The following is a 19,149-nucleotide window of genomic DNA, read 5'->3' as shown; positions in this document are numbered from 1 at the left end:
AATTCTGTCAGTAAATAATACTAAACAAATTAATCACGAAACACAAAATAAAATTTTATTTCGACGAATAACAAAATATTTTGCGCATTAAAATGCGCATTCTGCTTGAGATAAACTAAAAGTCGAGGTAATTCAGGATATTTTTATATTTTTGGCAGAAATTTAATATTTGAAAGTTCACCAACAATTAGCTTAAATTTTATTTTAGTTTAATGAAAGAAATCTTTAATCCTGTTCTATTATAACCTTTTTTTTTAAAGAAATATATTTTTGGGTATTAAGTTTAGCACATACTCAATTAAGGATTCAAAAAAGCCTTTCTTTTCTATTTTCTTCTGCTGAAGTGGCCAATGCAATCGCTCATCACTAGTCAATAAAGCTTCTCTTGCCCCATCCCATTTGTAAGGTCCATCTAGTCTATATTGATATGGGAGACATGGGCCAAACACAAGTCTTAAAAACAACCTGAAGTCTGTAAACATAAGTTTCCATAAATTGGGTTTTGCTCCAAGTTCTTGAGCAATTTCATCCATGTACTGGACGAAATCAACACGAATGCTCATTTTTTCACTTGGGGAGTATCGAAGTAAATTTTGCTGATGTCGTCTTTTGATGTCTTCCATCATTTCAGCTTCTTTCGGAAGCTTGTTTTTACCAGCTAAAACACTTACCGCATACCTAGTTTGTAGTTCCGCCAAAGGCCAACCTGGTCCAAATGGCAGAATAAAACCAATCATTGCTAAAGTAGAATTCTGTAACTGAGGTGGAAATATGCACTTGTACAAATTCAGGATTCCATCATCTTTTATAATAACGCCATTTTCAATAAAAGGAAATTCGAATGTGTATCCAGTAGCCATTACAACAACATCAGTTTCAGTAACAGTGTTCTCACCACTGAAAATTACCCCATTTTCAGTGAACTGCTCAATATCTCCTTTCTGAATGACTGCACCAGAGAGCAGTTTTGACGCTATGTGGTCATTAATTATTGGATCTTTCGACAGCAAGTGATACTTTGGCTTGATTGCATACAACCTGTGGTCAAAATGGCGATCGAGATAAAATGTTTCTATGTACCAGCTGCACAAATTTGTCGGCAAGAGATCCAATAAGGATGTTAGGTATCTTCTGAAAAGGACATAGTCGATGGGTAATCCGTTTGGTCCAAGCCGATTGACGATAAAAGCCCCGGCTCTGCTGCTTAAGTACACCTGTAATAAACATAATTACGTCAGAAATAAGTGCACTACAAATACATATACTGCCATGTGAAGGTAAACGACAGTATCTGCAGAAATGAATTTTCGAGATATTTGAAGAAATGTATGTCGGATTCAATATTAACTATAGGGAAATCTTGGAAAAAGACGTTTTTTCGCGCCTTTTTTTCAGTGGAAACCAAATAAGCAAGCTTCTACAATAAAGCTAAAGTAGAATAGATGACAAAAATACAAAAAAATGAAAAATGAAAAATTTGCAATTACTGCCCTATACCTGCACACGGCAGTATAAACCGATCATGATTTGTTATATGTTAGCGTTGTAAAATGGTTGTTAGTCTCAGATGGTGCGACGGTTTAAAATATGCAGTTAGAAAGTTTTCAATAACCCCTCTGTGCGTCTGAGAAGCGTGCTTTTTTGATTGTATGCTATTGGTCATATATCGATCTTTTTTTCTTTTTTCTTCAGAGTAAACGTTGAAACTTGAACTGGCGTAAGGCATTATGCTTAGAATAATCAATCTCAGAAATATGTGATTAAGTAATGCGAAAATGAGTAACAGGTGCGCTCAAATCCTGAAAAGTATTTGATTTGAACAGGCTGAGTATTCAAAATATTTTTGAGCAGCATTGTAGCATTTTCAAAATTATTTCAGGCTAATAAAACAAAGTTCTCAGTTTCAGCTTAAAATTTCCTATTCTGAGAATAATGCGAAGTTTAAAATAAATGAATTTAAGAAATGAATACGCTATTTGTAGCCACACATAGTACAATAGCATTTTCAATACCATGCATATTAAGTAATATGTTAAAGCAGCAGTGAGCACAAGTTGCTGTCAGTGTATCTAATTATGCTGTTTTTAACCCTTTTCCTACGTTAAGAAAGCTTCTTTATTTATTCCTTACTTTTGAAACTTGATTGAGTCAATATTTATGCAAGCTCGGTTAATAAGTAATCAAAATTAAAATCCAAAGCCGAGTTTCATGTTTTGTGCGTAGAAAACTCAATTTTTTATTGTAATGTACCGTGACTGCGCAGATAATTTTGAATCTTTATTACTGTTAAATTACACTATTGAATTCAAATAAAAACGTCAAGTTATTTGTATGTATGTATATATGTCACCATGATACACTCAAATTAGAGAATGTCGACTTTCGCCGGCGATCGAACCGAATTATTCGGTCTTTCGTCGAAGTCTTGGTATGTGCAATTGTACATCTTGATATTCACCGGATAATGTAAACATTTACCAGATTTCGAACTTTCACGGTGACGTATACATTCCATTTCACTGCACTCATCAATTGTAGTTTGAAGAAGCTACGTGAGATCTGATTACTAGATACAGGGGAGAATTATGTATTTGAGGGACTATTAACAATTAGCGACAACACATAACTGACTTACCTATATGAGATAGTTTAGAGTAATTATCCTCTATGTGACTGAGTTTACCTCTTCAAAATGATTACAGAAATCTGACCTTTTAGTTCTCAAATCATAAGTGATAGTTTCAACTGGGGTATCTTTGCCCCAACTAACGAAAAAAGATTGTCAGTACTAAAATCTCTACATTGTATAAAATGAAGTCTCCAAAAGCCGTCTGTTTGTGTGAACGCACAGAACTCAAGAACCATTCCACCGATTTCGCCGAAATTTTCAGTTTCTTTCATTTAGCACCGAAAAGGTTTGCAAACCAGTACGAAAAAAATCGATGAAGAGTTCTTTTTTTTATTTTAATTTAGGCATAATTTTCGCATAAATTCCCAAAAATTGGGGGTGAAAAGTTCCTTGCACATATTAATATTACATATCGTTAGAAAGGGTAGAATTTTCCGCGCAGTTTATTTCAATGCTCTAACTTAACTACGGCGGGAATTATTTGCGTTTTTAGTTCGATTGTGTTTTTAGGCTTAGCTGAAATTTAAGCCCTAATTTCTTCATTAAATCTATGAATAAAAAGCGAAGGAATTGTCCTACGGTTTTCTTTTTGACACCAATGGAATAGCGACACTTTTTACTTCAGATCCATCTCGACCCATGGTCGCAAAACTAAGCTTCTATCTCCAAAGGAAAAGAAGTTATAAGTCTTTTTAAAACAAGTTCGAGAAATCACATCTGCATTTAAGCTGTTAACCATTTTATTTTCGCGTTTTCACGGTTACCCTTTTTGAATTATTGTTTCTTTCCATCTTTCTCACTTTTTTCATAAACTTATTTTATTTTGTGTTTCTATGACAATGCTTTTTAAATCCATCTTTCTTATTTTAATTTCTTCGGTTGTTATTGTTTGAAAGGGAAACTTTTCATGATTTTTTTTCTGCTATTTAAACTTAATTGTTGAATATACATCATTTGACACAATTTTTATTTTCAAGGTAGACCGGGTAAAGCCGAGCAACGCAGCTAGTAGGCATATAAGATAATTATCTTTTATTTGTTAGTATACGTATTCAAATGTATACGTTACCGGAAAGTTCGAAATCTAGTAAATACATTAACCGATGAATATCAACATGTGAAGAGTAATTTATCAAAAGGGAACATATCCATTTTTCAAAAATGTTCAGGAAGTGAGAAAACGAATTAAACTAGCATAAAAATAGTTTTTATTATATTAAAAAAAAAAAAAAAAAAAACAGGAATATATATCATGATTCAAATTTGGGATATGTGCCTTTTTGTTTAAAAAACTTGATGATGTGCCTTTTTGAACGAAAACCCAAGTGTTGGTAGCTCCAACTTCATCAAAACTATTGCGTCACTACGTCGGGTCCTCATATCGAAGTACTTGAACCTGAAATTAGTAGATCAAGTGTTCATGAGCCTAATGGAACAATTGAAGTTTTATCATCATACATTTATGTACTTCATTCGTGGTATTTTTTTCGTAGTAAGATTTTTTTTTATAGCTTTTTACTTAATAGGTGTTCATGATTGTACTCTTTCATAAAATGTTATAGTAAGGTTGTCAAATGATGTAGCAAATTAGAACAAAGGTAAATAGTAACAAAAGCAAGAAGTTCTCCTCTGAGACACCGATTTAAAAAAAAAAACAATATTCGAAAGTTTCACACAGAATAATTTGTACTAACTTGTTTGGGTAAAATTCTCAACGCTGAAAAAAAAATTCATTTTTAAAACACTGTAAGGTAATAAAGGTACAGTATATTTGCTAAGAGGAAAAAATAGTCCATTTTCTGAAAATCCGTTTGTTGGTCAAACTAGACATCTATAGCAGTGTCCTCTTCGTCGAAACATTTTCCATCGTCTTCACAGTCTTAAAAGCTTATCTAATGACACATTTGATGAAGAAGACTAAATGCACTCTAACGGTAGTAAAATTTGTCTTTTCCATGAATCATACAAAAAATCATCTGTCACCTAGCGGATATTTTGTCCACTTTCGAAGAACACCAATTAGAAATTCGGAGATTTCGGATGCGCGCTCTTTTAAAAAAAATGTTTTCATTCTACAGATTTAGTTCAGACATGCTCCCTTTAGTTTAAAATAACCTGAAAAAAATTGTTGGGGTCGGATTAGTTACCTTTTGATTGAAAAGTCGAACTTTGCCCTTTAATTAACTATGGATGTGTCCCACTTTTGATTCCAGAGACTAGGGGATTTGATTAAGTTCATCTGAAAGATATAGAAAATGCTAAAAAACGATTTTTTTTTGAAAAGTGGATATTTTACCTTTTGATAAATTACTCCTCATGTACAACTGTACATACAAAAAACGTTGACGAAAGACCAAATATTTCGGGTCGATCTCCTGCGAAAGTCGACGTTATCCATGTTGCTTAGTCAAGACAACACTGACTTGAGTTAATCATTGCTAGCAGTGCTGATTGATTTTTCATTTGTTGAGCCAACGGTACCTAAAGTTGGCCAATAATCCCAGTTGACAGTAATGTTTGCTGTTGTTTTTAATTATGTGCTCTATTATTATTATTATTATTATTATTATTATTATTATTATTATTATTATTATTATTATTATTGCTGTTCTTCTTACTCTTCTTCTTATTATTATTATCAGTATAATTGAGTTTAAAAAGAAGGAATAGGAAATAATTAAAATGAGAGATAAAAAACAGTGAAAAAAATGACGCCTTTAATCTGTAGAACCTCACCAGTTGTCAAACGATAGGGGGTTGTTTGGACTTCCTCTGAAGGATGAACCATTGTTAAAAAGGATAGCTCAGTTTTAATTCATTTTATTTTTAAGACACTAATTTACTGGTACATCGTGTAAAATATTGCATTACTTTCTTTTTAAAGTGAAAAAATGGTTATTCATTTTCTATGCTTATTTAGATTTGTTAGCTACATAATTTGTTCGTCCTTTAATGGAACAATTTTCATTTTGCTTTGAGCGTTACTGTATGTAGTCATAAATGAGGTACAAAAAATAAGTTGGCAGTTGACTCGGTATTAAAATATAGTAGTGTCAGTAATATTAAACTTATGATACGATAAATAGAGAAATCTATTATTATTGTTAGTAATGTTCCTTAGAGCTGAAATTTAGAGATTGAACTACTGATTTATACTTACATATATGGCCTTATCATTATTGCTTTGTAGTTATTTAATTGTTTTCATTTTTATTTAAATCTTTTAATTAATTTTAAGTTTGATTTTAGCAATGCTTTTTAGTTGTTGGAATTGCTGATAAGAAGACATACACTAACGGTTTTAAAATCACCTTGCACTTTCCCTATGCTTAACATTTTATTGATAATTAAATGTTTAACATAAAGATCTATGCTGTTTTAAATTAGAATTTTTATTCCCGCGTTTGACAAATTTTAATAAATTTTTTGCCGGACTATGCATTGATTAAAAGCTTTTTTTTTTCTTTTAACCACAAATCATACTGTGTTAAAAATTCAGGAAACTTTTACGGTAAATATTACTGTAAAATGTAGTGTTTACAGAGCATAAAAAAATTACAGTAAATTGTACTGAGAGAAATAAACGATTGCATCGCCAATTGATATACCACGTGACTTACAGTTACTTACCAAGTGACTTACAGTGCGAAGCAGATAAGAGCATATTTCCCTTCACTCGATGTGCCCGAACTCGTATGGTGGGCAGCAAAACCGCCAGCTAGCTGAAGGTCCCGAGATCAAACCAGCGGATCCCATTTTGCGTTTTTTAACTCTCATTTATTCTACCGTAAAAATTTACAGTAAAATTGGATTTTACGGTAAAAGATACTGGCAACATGGATGCCAGTAACTTTTGCTGTAAAATTTCAGGACTTTTTTTTAACAGTGTATGAGAAATAGAAGTAAGCAAAATTTTGCACTCGGATGTAAGTTCTATCATATCATAGCTTCAAACAAAACACAGTTTATACTAAGAAATAGCAAAAAAATAATACACAAAGACCACTTACTTGTTTAGCAACACTGCTTAATTCAACAGCAGCATCAAGACCGGAGCAACCAATGCCAACAATAACAATTCGTTTTCCTTTGAAACGTTCCACACCTTTCAAACTATGAGTGTGCATAATTTCTCCTTTAAAATTTTCTTGACCTGGAAACTGCGCCATTTTTGGTCTGTTGATATGACCGACGCATACCATCACAGCATCGTAGACATCAGTGTGAATCTGTTCAGTTACAATGTTTTTAGCCGAAACAATCCAGCGTCCTGTGTCAACAAAATCTTCCGTTCGTCTCAGTTCAATTACTTCCATATTATATTGAATGTGTCTTTCAACATCATTATGTTTCACGTACTCTGCTATGTACTGATATATTTCACTATGTCTCATGAAATTGTTGTATTCTTTTTTGGGGGGAAAATTGCTGAATGCTGCTACTTCTTTACTATGATTTATGATTGTTGTGGGCATAATTGAAGCTTGTCCATTTGTGGATTTTTCCCGATAAAACCATGTTCCTCCAAAATTGCTCGACTTTTCAAAACACACTGGCTCTAAACCTTCTTCTTTGAGGGATGCGATTGAAACTATGCCGCAATATCCACCTCCAATTACGGCAACGCGCTTCTTCTTTTGTGACATCCCCTGCAAAGTAACAAATGCTTTTAAATTCAAAACGTTAAATTCAAAAAAAAAAAAACTTTCGAATTTCAAACTTAATTTGAATTCTGAAATTTTCAATTCAAATTATGTTTTTCGCAACCACAAGTTGCGACAGAACCCTACTCATTGGTTACTACCCCACTCGCTTGTTTCTAGAAACGGTCCCCCCCTCCTCTTGAACGGTTACGTGTGTATAGTCGTGTATGTGTAGGCTTGCGTGTGTGCGTAGACCTTTGTGTATGCACGTTGGCGTGTGTGTATGTGTGTTAAGGCGCGTGTGTGTATGTGTGTGAGTGTGTATGAGCGTGCGTGTGTCTAGGACATGGACTTCACCGACCAGGATCAGCGGCTATCGGGAGGAGTCGCGCTTGCAGAGGGTGGTGGGGTTGAAAAGGAACCGGACATCAAGGACGGTCAAGTGAAAGCATTTAGCAATCGTGATTGCTCAAAAAAAAAAAAAAAGGAACCTCACGACATACAAGTAACTATTTTTTAGAGCAAAAAGCTGCCAGTGCTAAGTATGAGATTAAAATGGATAGAAATGTATTTGAAGGAAGATAAATGGTAAACTTAACTCATACTTCTACAAAAATAATTTTAATCCAGAAAAAAATGAGAAAAGGAAAAAATTATGTATTGTATATATATATTTTTAATCGTCGTATTCAGGAAATCGATAAACTGTTTCTAAAAAAAACATACCGCAACTTTCCGTATTCTTAACTATATCCAATTTCCCTTAGTAATAAATTCTTGTCGCTTTCTCGCTTTTAACATATAGCGAAAATGAACCCAAAACGAATGTACAAGGATCAGTAAATTTTGGTACGAAAGCTAACTGAAATTTATCGAAGGTACAGTGGTGGTTAGAATTATAAGGATCAACTAGGCTCCGAAAGCTCGGGGTTGAAGGATCCTGACCAACCTGTGGAAAATCCTCTTTATACGCCAACCGGTAACTAATTCCTATTGAATCTTTATTGGTCAAAAAGCCCTTTTCGTTCGCATCACATATCAGTACTTCAGGCAGATTGAATAAAGGATTGTTTCGTCCCTGATGCGCATCAAAACTATTTAAATGTTGACAAAGTTTGTTTCTATATATCGTGTGGTGTCGGTGTTAAAATCTGATTTCCACCGTTGCGATGCTCGTTTGAAATGAAAGCTTAAAATGTCACTACTTAAAGAGTAGATTAAAAAAAGAGTTGTGTAGAGTATCCAAAAATTTATGACTACACTGAACGCTAAGTTTGGTAAATGTCCCCTTGTTGATTTTGTAAAATTATCACGCATAGACTTCCATTATTCGATTTCACATTTAGAAGTTTGCAAAAAAGTATTTTATCATGATTAGTGTTTCTATGTATCCACTTTTTGTACTCATTTATGTTCTTAATCCTACGTGAAAAAAATTGTTTAAAATGTCTTTTGACGGCGTTAAAAGGAAAAAGACCTTAAGATGGTAAAATAATTGGTAGGAGCGAATTTCTCTGATCATATTTCAAAATAAATAAATAAGTAAATAAATAAATATAAATGAAAACAATGAATTCAAAAATTAATAAATAAAGATTAAAATTTATAATATAATAAATAAATAAAAACATAAATAAATAAATAAACAAAAACATAAACACATAAATAAATAAAAACAAACATAAATAAAAAATAAGAAGCATGAAATAAAATTAAAAAAAAATAATAATAACTAATTATTCAGAGAGAAAGTCAAAAACAGTTGTATAATAAACTAATAACAAATGCAAAAGTTAGTTGTCAAATTTCTGAATATTAAGCAATAACAGTTGAAGAGGAAAAAATAGATGAAACGTTGCTTCGCTACAAAAAAGAACCAAAAAAAATTCACCCTAAATACATGAGGAAAAATACACTGATTTAATAAATTTACAGATACATTTCTTCAAAAACACAGTTGGACTATTAGTACATAGATTTTAATTAAATTTTATTTTGAAGTTAAACAAAGTAAAACTGAGTCCTAAAAATAAATTCAAAAATTTTAAAATTAAAAAACTTTAATTCTAACATATACATAATACGATTTGTAGTGAAATGTGTTTTTAAAAAGATAACTGACTAGAGTTTAACAAATATGCCTTATTAATTTAGGTTGCAGTATCAATAAAATGTATTACATACTTTCCTCCAAAAATATTCATGCGAGAGTTTTGAAGAGAGATTTGAAAATGCTTATCAAGTAAAACTAATTCACTACTTTTCTAAAAAAAAAAAGAAGGAAATATAGTAGCACAATAAAAACTTATTTTGCCTTTAAGGGTAGTTTTAAGGTATTTTATGTTACATAAAAATTGCATATCGTACCTGAATTTTACTTGAAGATTATGAAGTTATAATATATTCAAAGAATCGTTTGAAACACAATGTATTAAAAACTAGCTCTCCAGTGTTTTAAAAGGAATCGAGTGCTTTAAGATTCATTGTCGTTCTTCTTGTTTCAACGTTTTTCGTATTGTTTTCCTATATCGTCATCGTTCATGTCTGCAAAGTTTGACTCTTCTGGTATCTGTCCAATCGAAGTCCATTTCTTATCTTATCACGACACAAGATGGAATATGGTTCCGTGCTAACATAATAATGCAAATTTTATTTAATCATCCAAAAAAAAAAAAAAAAAAATAGTTACAGGAAAAAATACCGGCTGCAAAAATACAATTTAAATCTTAATTTTCATTTCAGCTTATTGTTGTCAGATAATTGAAATTAATGTCTATTGAACGCGGAAACCAAGTACCTTACTTTGTTTTTTGTTCGCTTTTTTTGGTCAAAATTTCCGCAAATCTGAATTCACTAAGAAAATATTTGTTAAACTTTTTCAAAAGCCGGGTAATTCGTTTTCCTAATGCAGCCGCTCACCTGTTTTTTCCCTACGTAGGGAAGAATGACTTGCGGTGAAAATCTGTTCCGTAGGGACAAAACGTCCAGCTTTAAGCTTGATTTTCCATTTCCTTTGTAAATGCACAATTAATGTGACAAAATATACCTTTTAAACAAAACAAAAAATCACTTCATCTAATTTGAACATTATTTACACTATAGACATTAAAAATGTCAATTTGTTATTAACAATGCACTACACGAGTTTCTAAGTTCTGACAAGGGGTCATTTTCATATTTACTCACTTGAGTAAGTCATTGATAGAAACTGACGCCCTCCCCTCCCCCTACCAGTCCTTGCAGGAAAGCAAACATAATTCAAGGAGACTTGTAAATCAAGGTGCAAAATAATAAATTGATAGTTGCGATTACTTATATCATCATAAATCTATTTATTTATTCAATGTAAGTTTGTTTTTACAGTCGTCTCTTACATTTATTAAAATGAAGTGTAGGGCATAGGGTGCAGATAAGGTAAGCGGCGGTTCCCCAAACGCTGACTTTAAAAAATAGGCAATTGAATTTTAACTTCATTATTGATTAAAATTTGGAATTATATTTCGTTAAAAAAAAGAAGCTTTAGCATCATTTGTGGCTGGTGTACCAGGAAAGTGTGGACTCAAAGGAGGTTCAGGGTAGAGGAAGGGGGGGGGGATTGTTTAGATGAAGTGGGTGGAGTTCCTATCACTGACTTGGAAAAAAAGATAGGGAAAAGGAATTATATATTCTGACCTACTACTATTTTCATTATTAGGGCAATTCCACGGTGTCGGACGTAGAATTTGCACGAAATTTACCAATAAAGGTTCATATTTTTCAGAGTTAAAATGGATGAACTGAGCCATTTTTTTTTTCTTAATACTTATGTATGTAGGAACACTATAAAAACTTATAGAATTTCTGAAAAAAAATTCAAACTATTAATATTAAAAATAAAAAACCTCATGGTGTCGGACGTAGATGGAAGGGGAATTGAAAATTGACGTACGTTGAAAAAAACCCAAGTTTCAGCTTAATGAACTATTTTCAGATTTTTTGACTACTTCAATATTGAAAAGTAAAGCTGAAATATGAATAATTTTTCCTTTTTCACCAAATTAATTCACGGATAAATAGCACAATTTTTTTTCCCTTGGTGTCGGACGTAGAATAGTTGGTGTCGGACGTAGAATGTGCAAAGCAGACAACATCCGATATGAAATAAACGTCTTAAAAAGCTGCTTAACTCTTAATTTGTTTATGGAATTATATATTATGGTATTTTAAAGCATAAAAAAGGGGAAAATATGCATAACAGGAGTCGGTGCAAAATTTTTCCCTGGGCACCATTTTTTGTGAAAAATCAAATAATTTTGTGAAAATTGAAATAATTTGAAACTAAAAATTTTATGCAAAAAGAATGTAGGGAGGGAGGGGGGTCATGGCCCAAGTTATGTCATAGAACTTGTTTACAAGGAATGTTTTTCAAGACATTTCTTTGTTTTTCTGACAAAATATTCTTCTTCTGGGTGTTCTTGAGGGATTTTTTTTTTTTTGGAGGGGGGGGGGGGCAAGGGGGATCTCATTGCTTTTATGGAGATGGACACCCCTAATGTATCAATATCTATGTATCATTCCAGGAAATTTGTATTTTAAGTCTTCACTCATAAAATAAGGAAAATACTATAACGAGAACAAGAGAGATTAGACGCATTTTGTCAAGGTTTTTTTTTTTTTTTTTTTTTTTTTTTTAATGTGAACAACAAAAAACTCAATCTCTAAGGTGAAAAGAAATGAAGATTGATTTGCAGAATTTTAATGAAGAAAAATCTAACTTATTAACAAATAATAAGAAATTTGGATGTTGGTTACAAATTGTTGAAAACGAAACTGAGCATTTCTAGGCACAAACAGGGGTTGTTGCGAGTTCACCAAAAATACCTGAGAGTTTTTAAGTGAAAACTGGGGAAGGGAGGAGTGTTATTTTTGAACTGAGAACCCTAATGCTTCTTAAATATTCATAATTTTATACATAACTACTTTAATCGCTATTGATAAACATATGAGACTCATTTCTTATCTTCAGATATTTTCCCCAGTCAAAATATTGTGTATATGTTCTTTAAATTTATGTTATGTAAAATATAAATATAAATACGTAATTAGGCATGAATAGCATGTGTGAATTATTTAATTTAACCAGGAATTTTCGTATGCCTTTAAACCTAGTTTCAGTTAGGAAAATATTGGTGTCGGACGTAGAAATTTTTCTGACCATTTATTTAAGCATAACTAGTTTTTTGAAATTTAATTTAAATGATTATTTTTAATTGCATATAAAATCTTTATTTGCAGACAAAATATTTTGTAAAAATCTCCACTCAGTTTTACGTAACATAAACTTTCAGCCAATTTGGTGTCGGGCGTAGAATTACAAAAATGCCTTATATGAAAAAATCCCTAAAAATTAAGTTTTTCAGTTAAAGTGCAATTTTTTTGTATATAACTCTTCTAGAGAGTTCTGAGAAGCATATTTTAGAGAGAATATTTGAAAAATGCGATAATGTAAGTATCAAACAGCCATTCATAAGTCGTATAAAATAAGTTACTCGTAAGAACATGATCATAACAACCTGATTTGAAGCCTCAGAACTCTAATTAATTTTGCTTTTGTTATTTCCATACACTTCAGATAATTACCTTTCCATTGATACCAAAATTGTGAGAAAAATATTATTTTAAAATTCTGCCACCTTTTCCCCTTTTCTGTGGAATTGCCCTTTAATAATTTCATTCAGATTCTGAAATAAAATTCAAAACGAAAACACTCACGTGGTCTAAATTTATTAAACCAGTGACGAAAACATGCACTTACTCTACACACTAACAAATAAACCAAAAGAAGAAAAAAAAGTATAATGGTAGATAATCAGTTATATAGCTACTGCTTGTTGGAGTGAACATTTTCGGTGTACTCGAGGTTGGTGTGGGGGATTTTAGGTGTGGAGGGTCAAAGGAGGTACGGGGGAGAAATAGGATGGGTGTCTAGCTTTCTAGCTGAGATTGGGTGGCATTCCTAGCACTGACTTGGGAGAAAAAGCGAAGCATTGAGATTATATATTCCTTAATACAAATAATTTATAACATGGACAGTATTGGTTTAAACTGTCCGCGTGATCCCATGTGGAAAAAAGCATCATACCTCCCTTAGAAGACATGAGAAAAGTTCGTCGCCCTTACACCGATATGATTTTCTTTTGTGTATGGTGGAAACAGGACACTACGTATAGGGAGCTTACGGAGTCATCAATACACACGTACTACGGTTCCTAAAGCACGGTTCGTTTCGTAACCGTATTCAGGTGATTTAAATGATTATGTTTGCAATATCAAAAACCTCTTATCACACATTTATAACACATTTGTAATTATTAATATTTTATCTCTTATAACAATTTTCGTTTATAGTATAGTTTCAATAACTGTTCCGCAGAACATTTATTGAATCATTATTATATCAGAATCTTTTGCAATCTTAAAATGCTTCAGATATTTTTGAGTACAATCTTAGCTAACGTAGTTTTAGGCAGGGCGCACACCTAGAGGATATTTGTCTGAAACATGCCAGCGACATTTGTCTTGCCTCCTTCACGTCGGCGACAAAACATTTTTCAGCGCACATTTGACAGACAACCAGCAGGTAAGACGGTATCGAGCGCGCATGCGCAGTGCTACATTTATCAGTTGTTAACAAACATGGCGACGTTTCGCGGGTGAGATAACGATTCATCTGATGATGAAACTTTGTTTTTATTGTTACTCCTTACTCGCAGGTGAAGAAGAAATTAATATAAATTTCAGACTGAGCTTTTGTTTATTGATGTTTTTATTTTAAGTTTTTTAGTGTTAAGTACCTAAATTAAACTTAATCAAAACCTCTTGTAATATCCTATGAATTTTCAAGAACTAATCAATTGTGTGTGGAATGTGGGTCAAAGTGAAATAGTTGAGAAAACTTTCAAGATGAACAAATTGGAAATTTGTCCTGAAAATGGCGATACATAAAGAACGAACAATACATTTTACAATAAAACTTGCACTGAAACATATTTTTATTTTTTTGTTTTTGGCAGTAAATTTGTACCTCAAAAAAAAAAAAAAAAAAAGGTGGAAAATGTAACTTTTTTTTTGATGGGCAAAGAGAAAAATTTAATATTTTTCTCAGGAAACGTTTTTTATTTGATTATTAAAGTTATTAAAGATATCTTAAACAAATATGGACATAAAAGAATGAATCAATAAATGAAAAGAAAATGAAACAGATGAGTAAATAAATGAATGAATAAAATAGAAAATGAATGAATAAATAAATAAGGGAATTATTAAATAAAGGAATGTAAATGAAATAATAAATAAATACTCAAGTCGCATGCACTTGACTAACTGTACGACGTATTTAAAGTACAAATTAACTTAATATTTATTAATATAAACAAATAAATTCGGCACCGAATATTAAATATTTGAAACGTTGAAAACAAGAACTTTATCATTTGATAATAATAATAAAAATGTTTGACTTACAGACAGCGCTTTACATTACAATTTGAGTATCAAATTTCGAAAATTGCTTTTATTTTAATGAATTTTCAACACTAATCACGCAATTCATTAAAAGCTATGAAGGTGCTAAAACGTTTAATATTAAAAACATTTAGGACAGTGTTATTAACATTTAATAGTTATTCATGTAAAACCATATCAGTTATCTATTTAAAAAATATTATTATTCAATAATACAATGATTTTAGTGGAAAAAAATTACATAACACTTATTATATCGTCACAATTTTTTTTCTCAAACATGGAACTCAGTGCACTCTCATTTAGCTCGTTTTGACCAATTTCTTCCAGCGCCTCAGACTTTTTTCAACAACTGAACTAAGTTTCAACTTTGAATGTTCATAGTTTGGTAGTTAAATTGAAAACCTCTTAAAATAATTCATTTCATTACAGAAATTACCATTACAGAAATCATTGAACTTACTCATTTATAAGTAAACTACAACGTGCAAAATGGTTCCAAAAGGCGTCAAATGCATACATTTCTGTATAAATTTTACATTATCACATCCCTCATTTAAAGCTTAGAATAAAAATATCATAAATCCAAAAGTAATGCAAAAACATTAACTTAACAATACTATCATAGTTCTTAGTTTTTGAAATGTAATTTTCCAGTAGAATTTTGCTTTCCTTCGACTTTAATCCGCGCTATCTCCATTTATATTTTGTTCGAACAATCTAACGATAGGATTAAAATAATTTTTCTTTTTGTTTTCAACATTTTTGATAAAAGAGATACTAAATTAAGCGCTTTCTAGCAACACAACACTCATCTTGCTGTTTTGTCTTTGGCGACGCGGGAGCGACCCAGGAACAAATATCCCTCCTGCTACACTTCGAGGGAAGGGGGGTAAGACGGAGACAAATGTCGTACCCCCGCCCTGTCGCTTAGGTGTGCGCGCTCACTGCAGAGCAGAATGAACTGGTTTTTCGGACCGATTGTCTGAAACCTGTCGACGAGATGTTCGCCGCGCCTTAGAGGAAATGTTTTCATCCGCATAAAACTATGAACTATCCCGAGAATGAAACGGACATTAAGTAGATGAAAAAACCTTTTTTTTTTTTCTTGTTACAAATGAAATTAATTGAATATCAAATAATGTGTAAAATGAACAATGAATCATTGTATTATGAAATTAATGTGTGAAGAAAAATTGAAGTAATACTATAAATTCATATATAAAAAACAACCCCATTCTTTAACAGTTTTCATGTAAAGAGCCAAGATTTCAGTTGAAAATATTTAAGAACTGATTTTTCCTACGCTTTATTATTAATTTTTCCCCGTTTTTAGGACCGCCACACATAACTTCAACGCGAAATGATGATAATAGAGAATCGTTTTTTAATTATTGAATTAAATAGTAGTATGAATTCATTAAAAGCGAGCTTAATAAGCGTATTATATTTTTCTCCTTACACATTACACGTAGTTCTAACTAGAAATCGTCGATAGTGGGAAGATGATATCGCTAATCAAATCACGGTGGCAACATAAAAAAATATTTTTCCTTTAAAGTAACTTTATTTTATTAAGTAAAAAAAAGGTTGTCATTGATATTTTCCGTGCTTTAAAATGTTTTATTTAGAAAGTGAGCAATGAATAATTAGTAACCCAAGCGCAACGCATCCTGATCTTCCGTAACTTACTTTCATTGATAAAATTCAAAAAACATGTTTGAAGTACAAGATGCTTATAAAGTTTTGCACTGATAAAGAAAATTTATTCAAAAAAAAAAAAAGCTATTTAAGAAATAACATCATTATTACTTTGGTGTCTAGGAAAGGAAAGTTCCCAGAGACACAGCGAAGGGATTTTGATTTGACCCCTACCCCCAGAACCTTTGATTTGAACACATATTGTCAATTCTAATAATATAGATTATAGCAACGTAAGAATTGGTTACCTCTTCCCCCTCAGAAGGTAGTATGTGGCTGCCCTAGTGCCTAGCGCTAAGTTGAAAATCATCTAAAACCATGAAAGTTTCCCGCCTAGAAACTTTTTGAGATACCATTCAATAAAGAAAAACAATTATATTCGTATAGGAAGAAGTTTTTTTTTTTTTTTGATGAATTTTCTTTTAAACATCCTGTATAATGGGACATCAAGAGAGTATAAGTTATTTACTGAAGAAAGTCTGCTTTATGAAATATACTTTTAATTACATCTACAAAAACATTTATTTACGTATTCTAATTTCTTGTAGGGGAAAGTGTTGTACCTTGGGACACTGCTAATTTCTAAGAATCCATTTTTAGCAGCCATGTTTTTGCAATCTGGAACAGTAACCTTCACCGCTAAATGGTGCCATAGTAAGAAACAGCATCAAATGAGTAAAATTGACGATTTTGTGAGAGAAAGAAAATTTCATGGCTCCAAAGTAAATACTTCCTTTATTTCTATTTCATTTTCTGTCTTTGTATTTTTAAAACTAATCAAATGAAAGTTTATTTTGTTATGAAAAAGAAGTATTTTAAATATTTTGGTCACGAGAAAATAATGATTGTGCATCTAGATTGACCACCATTTTGGTTTTTCTTAAACCACGTGGTGATTGTACCTTGGGGCAGCCAAACATGTTGTATCTTGGGATACGTTCCAAGGTACAAATTGTGCATGGTTCTTAATAATAAGGATATGTTTAGGAACATGGAACACTATTCTAATCTAATGGAGTCTTTTAAACAAAATTAATGTTATATAATTATTCATAATTCATTATTTATAATTTATCTTTCATTATTCAGGATTTAATTAATTACCATGAAAAAAATATATTTATATATTTTTTGTTTTTTGGTGCAAAATTGGTTCAACTATATGGTTGTTTCCTGAATCATGGAGGCTTTCCCATTGTACAACAGGATATGCCCCAAGTTACAATAGGATGTTGTACCTTTGGACAGCTTGGAACTCTTGCTTTAAATGTCTTGTATTATTTTTTTTTTCAAACTGTCTGAATTTAAAAAAATATATTTCATAGAAATATGTAGGGGTATTTTAATGTGACTTTAAGATTTTAAATTTGATTCAAATAATTGACGTTAAAAATTAAAATATGAAAAGTGTCCCAAGGTACAACACACTTCCCTATATCTGAAGTTTTATCGAATTTTCTAAATAGTGATGGAAACTAAACATTAAATTTCGTCCTGAATTAAAACTGACTCTCATTATTTAGATACAATGTTAGTTTTAGGGGCTATTTTTAGTACCTTCTGCTCTCTGTTTCAGCCTACACTGTTGAAAAAAAAAAAAATCCGAAACGGTACTGAATATTTCTGAGGAACGTTTCGAGATTTCTCAGAATTACATCTATTTCCACGTAAAATCAAGTATCTTGGCGAAAAGGTTTCATGAATTGCTACAAATTTACAAGTTGCACAAGTTCAGACTTTTCTCTGTTGTGAAAAATTCTCTGAACTGATAGTTTAAAGACTTTTATTCAATATATCGGCTTTAGTTCGATTACGTCCCATTCAGATTGACTATGCTCTCAATGAGTAAGAAAAATTCACTGGATAGCTGCAGAGCCAGAATTGCAGGTGAGGTAGATGCTTGGCTCTTACTTACAATTCTGTCTTTGCTTAGACTATGGCTGTAATAATTTCTGGAGCTTTCTTATCGAATCAGGAATGTTCCAATCAATTACCCATAAAAAATCTACATAATTTTTCTTGAAGGTTCCAGAAACATGATTGTCTTTAACCGGGATATTTCCAAAATGTTAAGAAAGTTTAAAAGATAATTTCAGAAAGGTTACTAAAATTTAGCGGAAAGTGTTCCTGGTTTCAGCAAGATATGTAATTGGCAGAAATTGGGTACATCAGTTGCCCGTTATTTTCCAGGAACTTTTCTGAATCGTTTTTTGTATAACCGTAGGAATTAAAAGCAGTTCCAGTTGGATTACTTAGCAACTGTTTGACAAAATGATTTGTTGAGGTCGCATCATATCTGAATTCAAAATTGTTACTGAATACTTTAAACATAAAATCTATGTGTGAAGTTTTGACTTATTTTCTCAACATATGAATATACTTTTTTTAAAACGTATATGAAGCGGAACATTCGTTACCCCTTAGATGCCAAGTAGCATCCCATAAGAGTAGAGTTAAAAATAGGCTCGCTAAATATTGAAAGAACTTCTTCTATGTAGAAAGGGCCCATTTCAGAAATAATGAAACATAATAAAAAAAAAGTTTCTTTGAATGATGAAAAGAAATGGTTGAAATAATTTGGGGGTTCAAATGAGAAGAGATGAGAAGTGTCACAAAATCGATGATCTTATTCGAGGACGTAGGCTCGTTGCAAAGGCTTTCACTGATTTCTCT

The 19,149-nt window shown here is 31.8% G+C and overlaps 1 protein-coding gene across 1 annotated transcript; it reads right to left on the bottom strand.

The window, feature by feature from the left end:
* Positions 1–41: 41 nt before the first annotated feature.
* Positions 42–9,767, bottom strand: LOC129217398 (flavin-containing monooxygenase 5-like). Its single transcript, XM_054851694.1, has 3 exons — positions 9,640–9,767; positions 6,640–7,278; positions 42–1,214 (listed from the first exon to the last, which is right to left on the bottom strand). The coding sequence occupies exons 2-3, from the start codon at positions 7,273–7,275 to the stop codon at positions 255–257; spliced, it is 1,596 nt and encodes a 531-aa protein (XP_054707669.1). The 5' UTR covers positions 7,276–7,278; positions 9,640–9,767; the 3' UTR covers positions 42–254.
* Between the last annotated feature and the right edge of the window lie 9,382 nt (positions 9,768–19,149).

This window comes from Uloborus diversus, chromosome 2 (genome assembly GCF_026930045.1).
Source record: "Uloborus diversus isolate 005 chromosome 2, Udiv.v.3.1, whole genome shotgun sequence".
Taxonomy (NCBI): domain Eukaryota; kingdom Metazoa; phylum Arthropoda; class Arachnida; order Araneae; family Uloboridae; genus Uloborus; species Uloborus diversus.
Note: the sequence above shows the minus strand (reverse complement) of the source record. Positions and strands in the feature narration are given on the sequence as shown.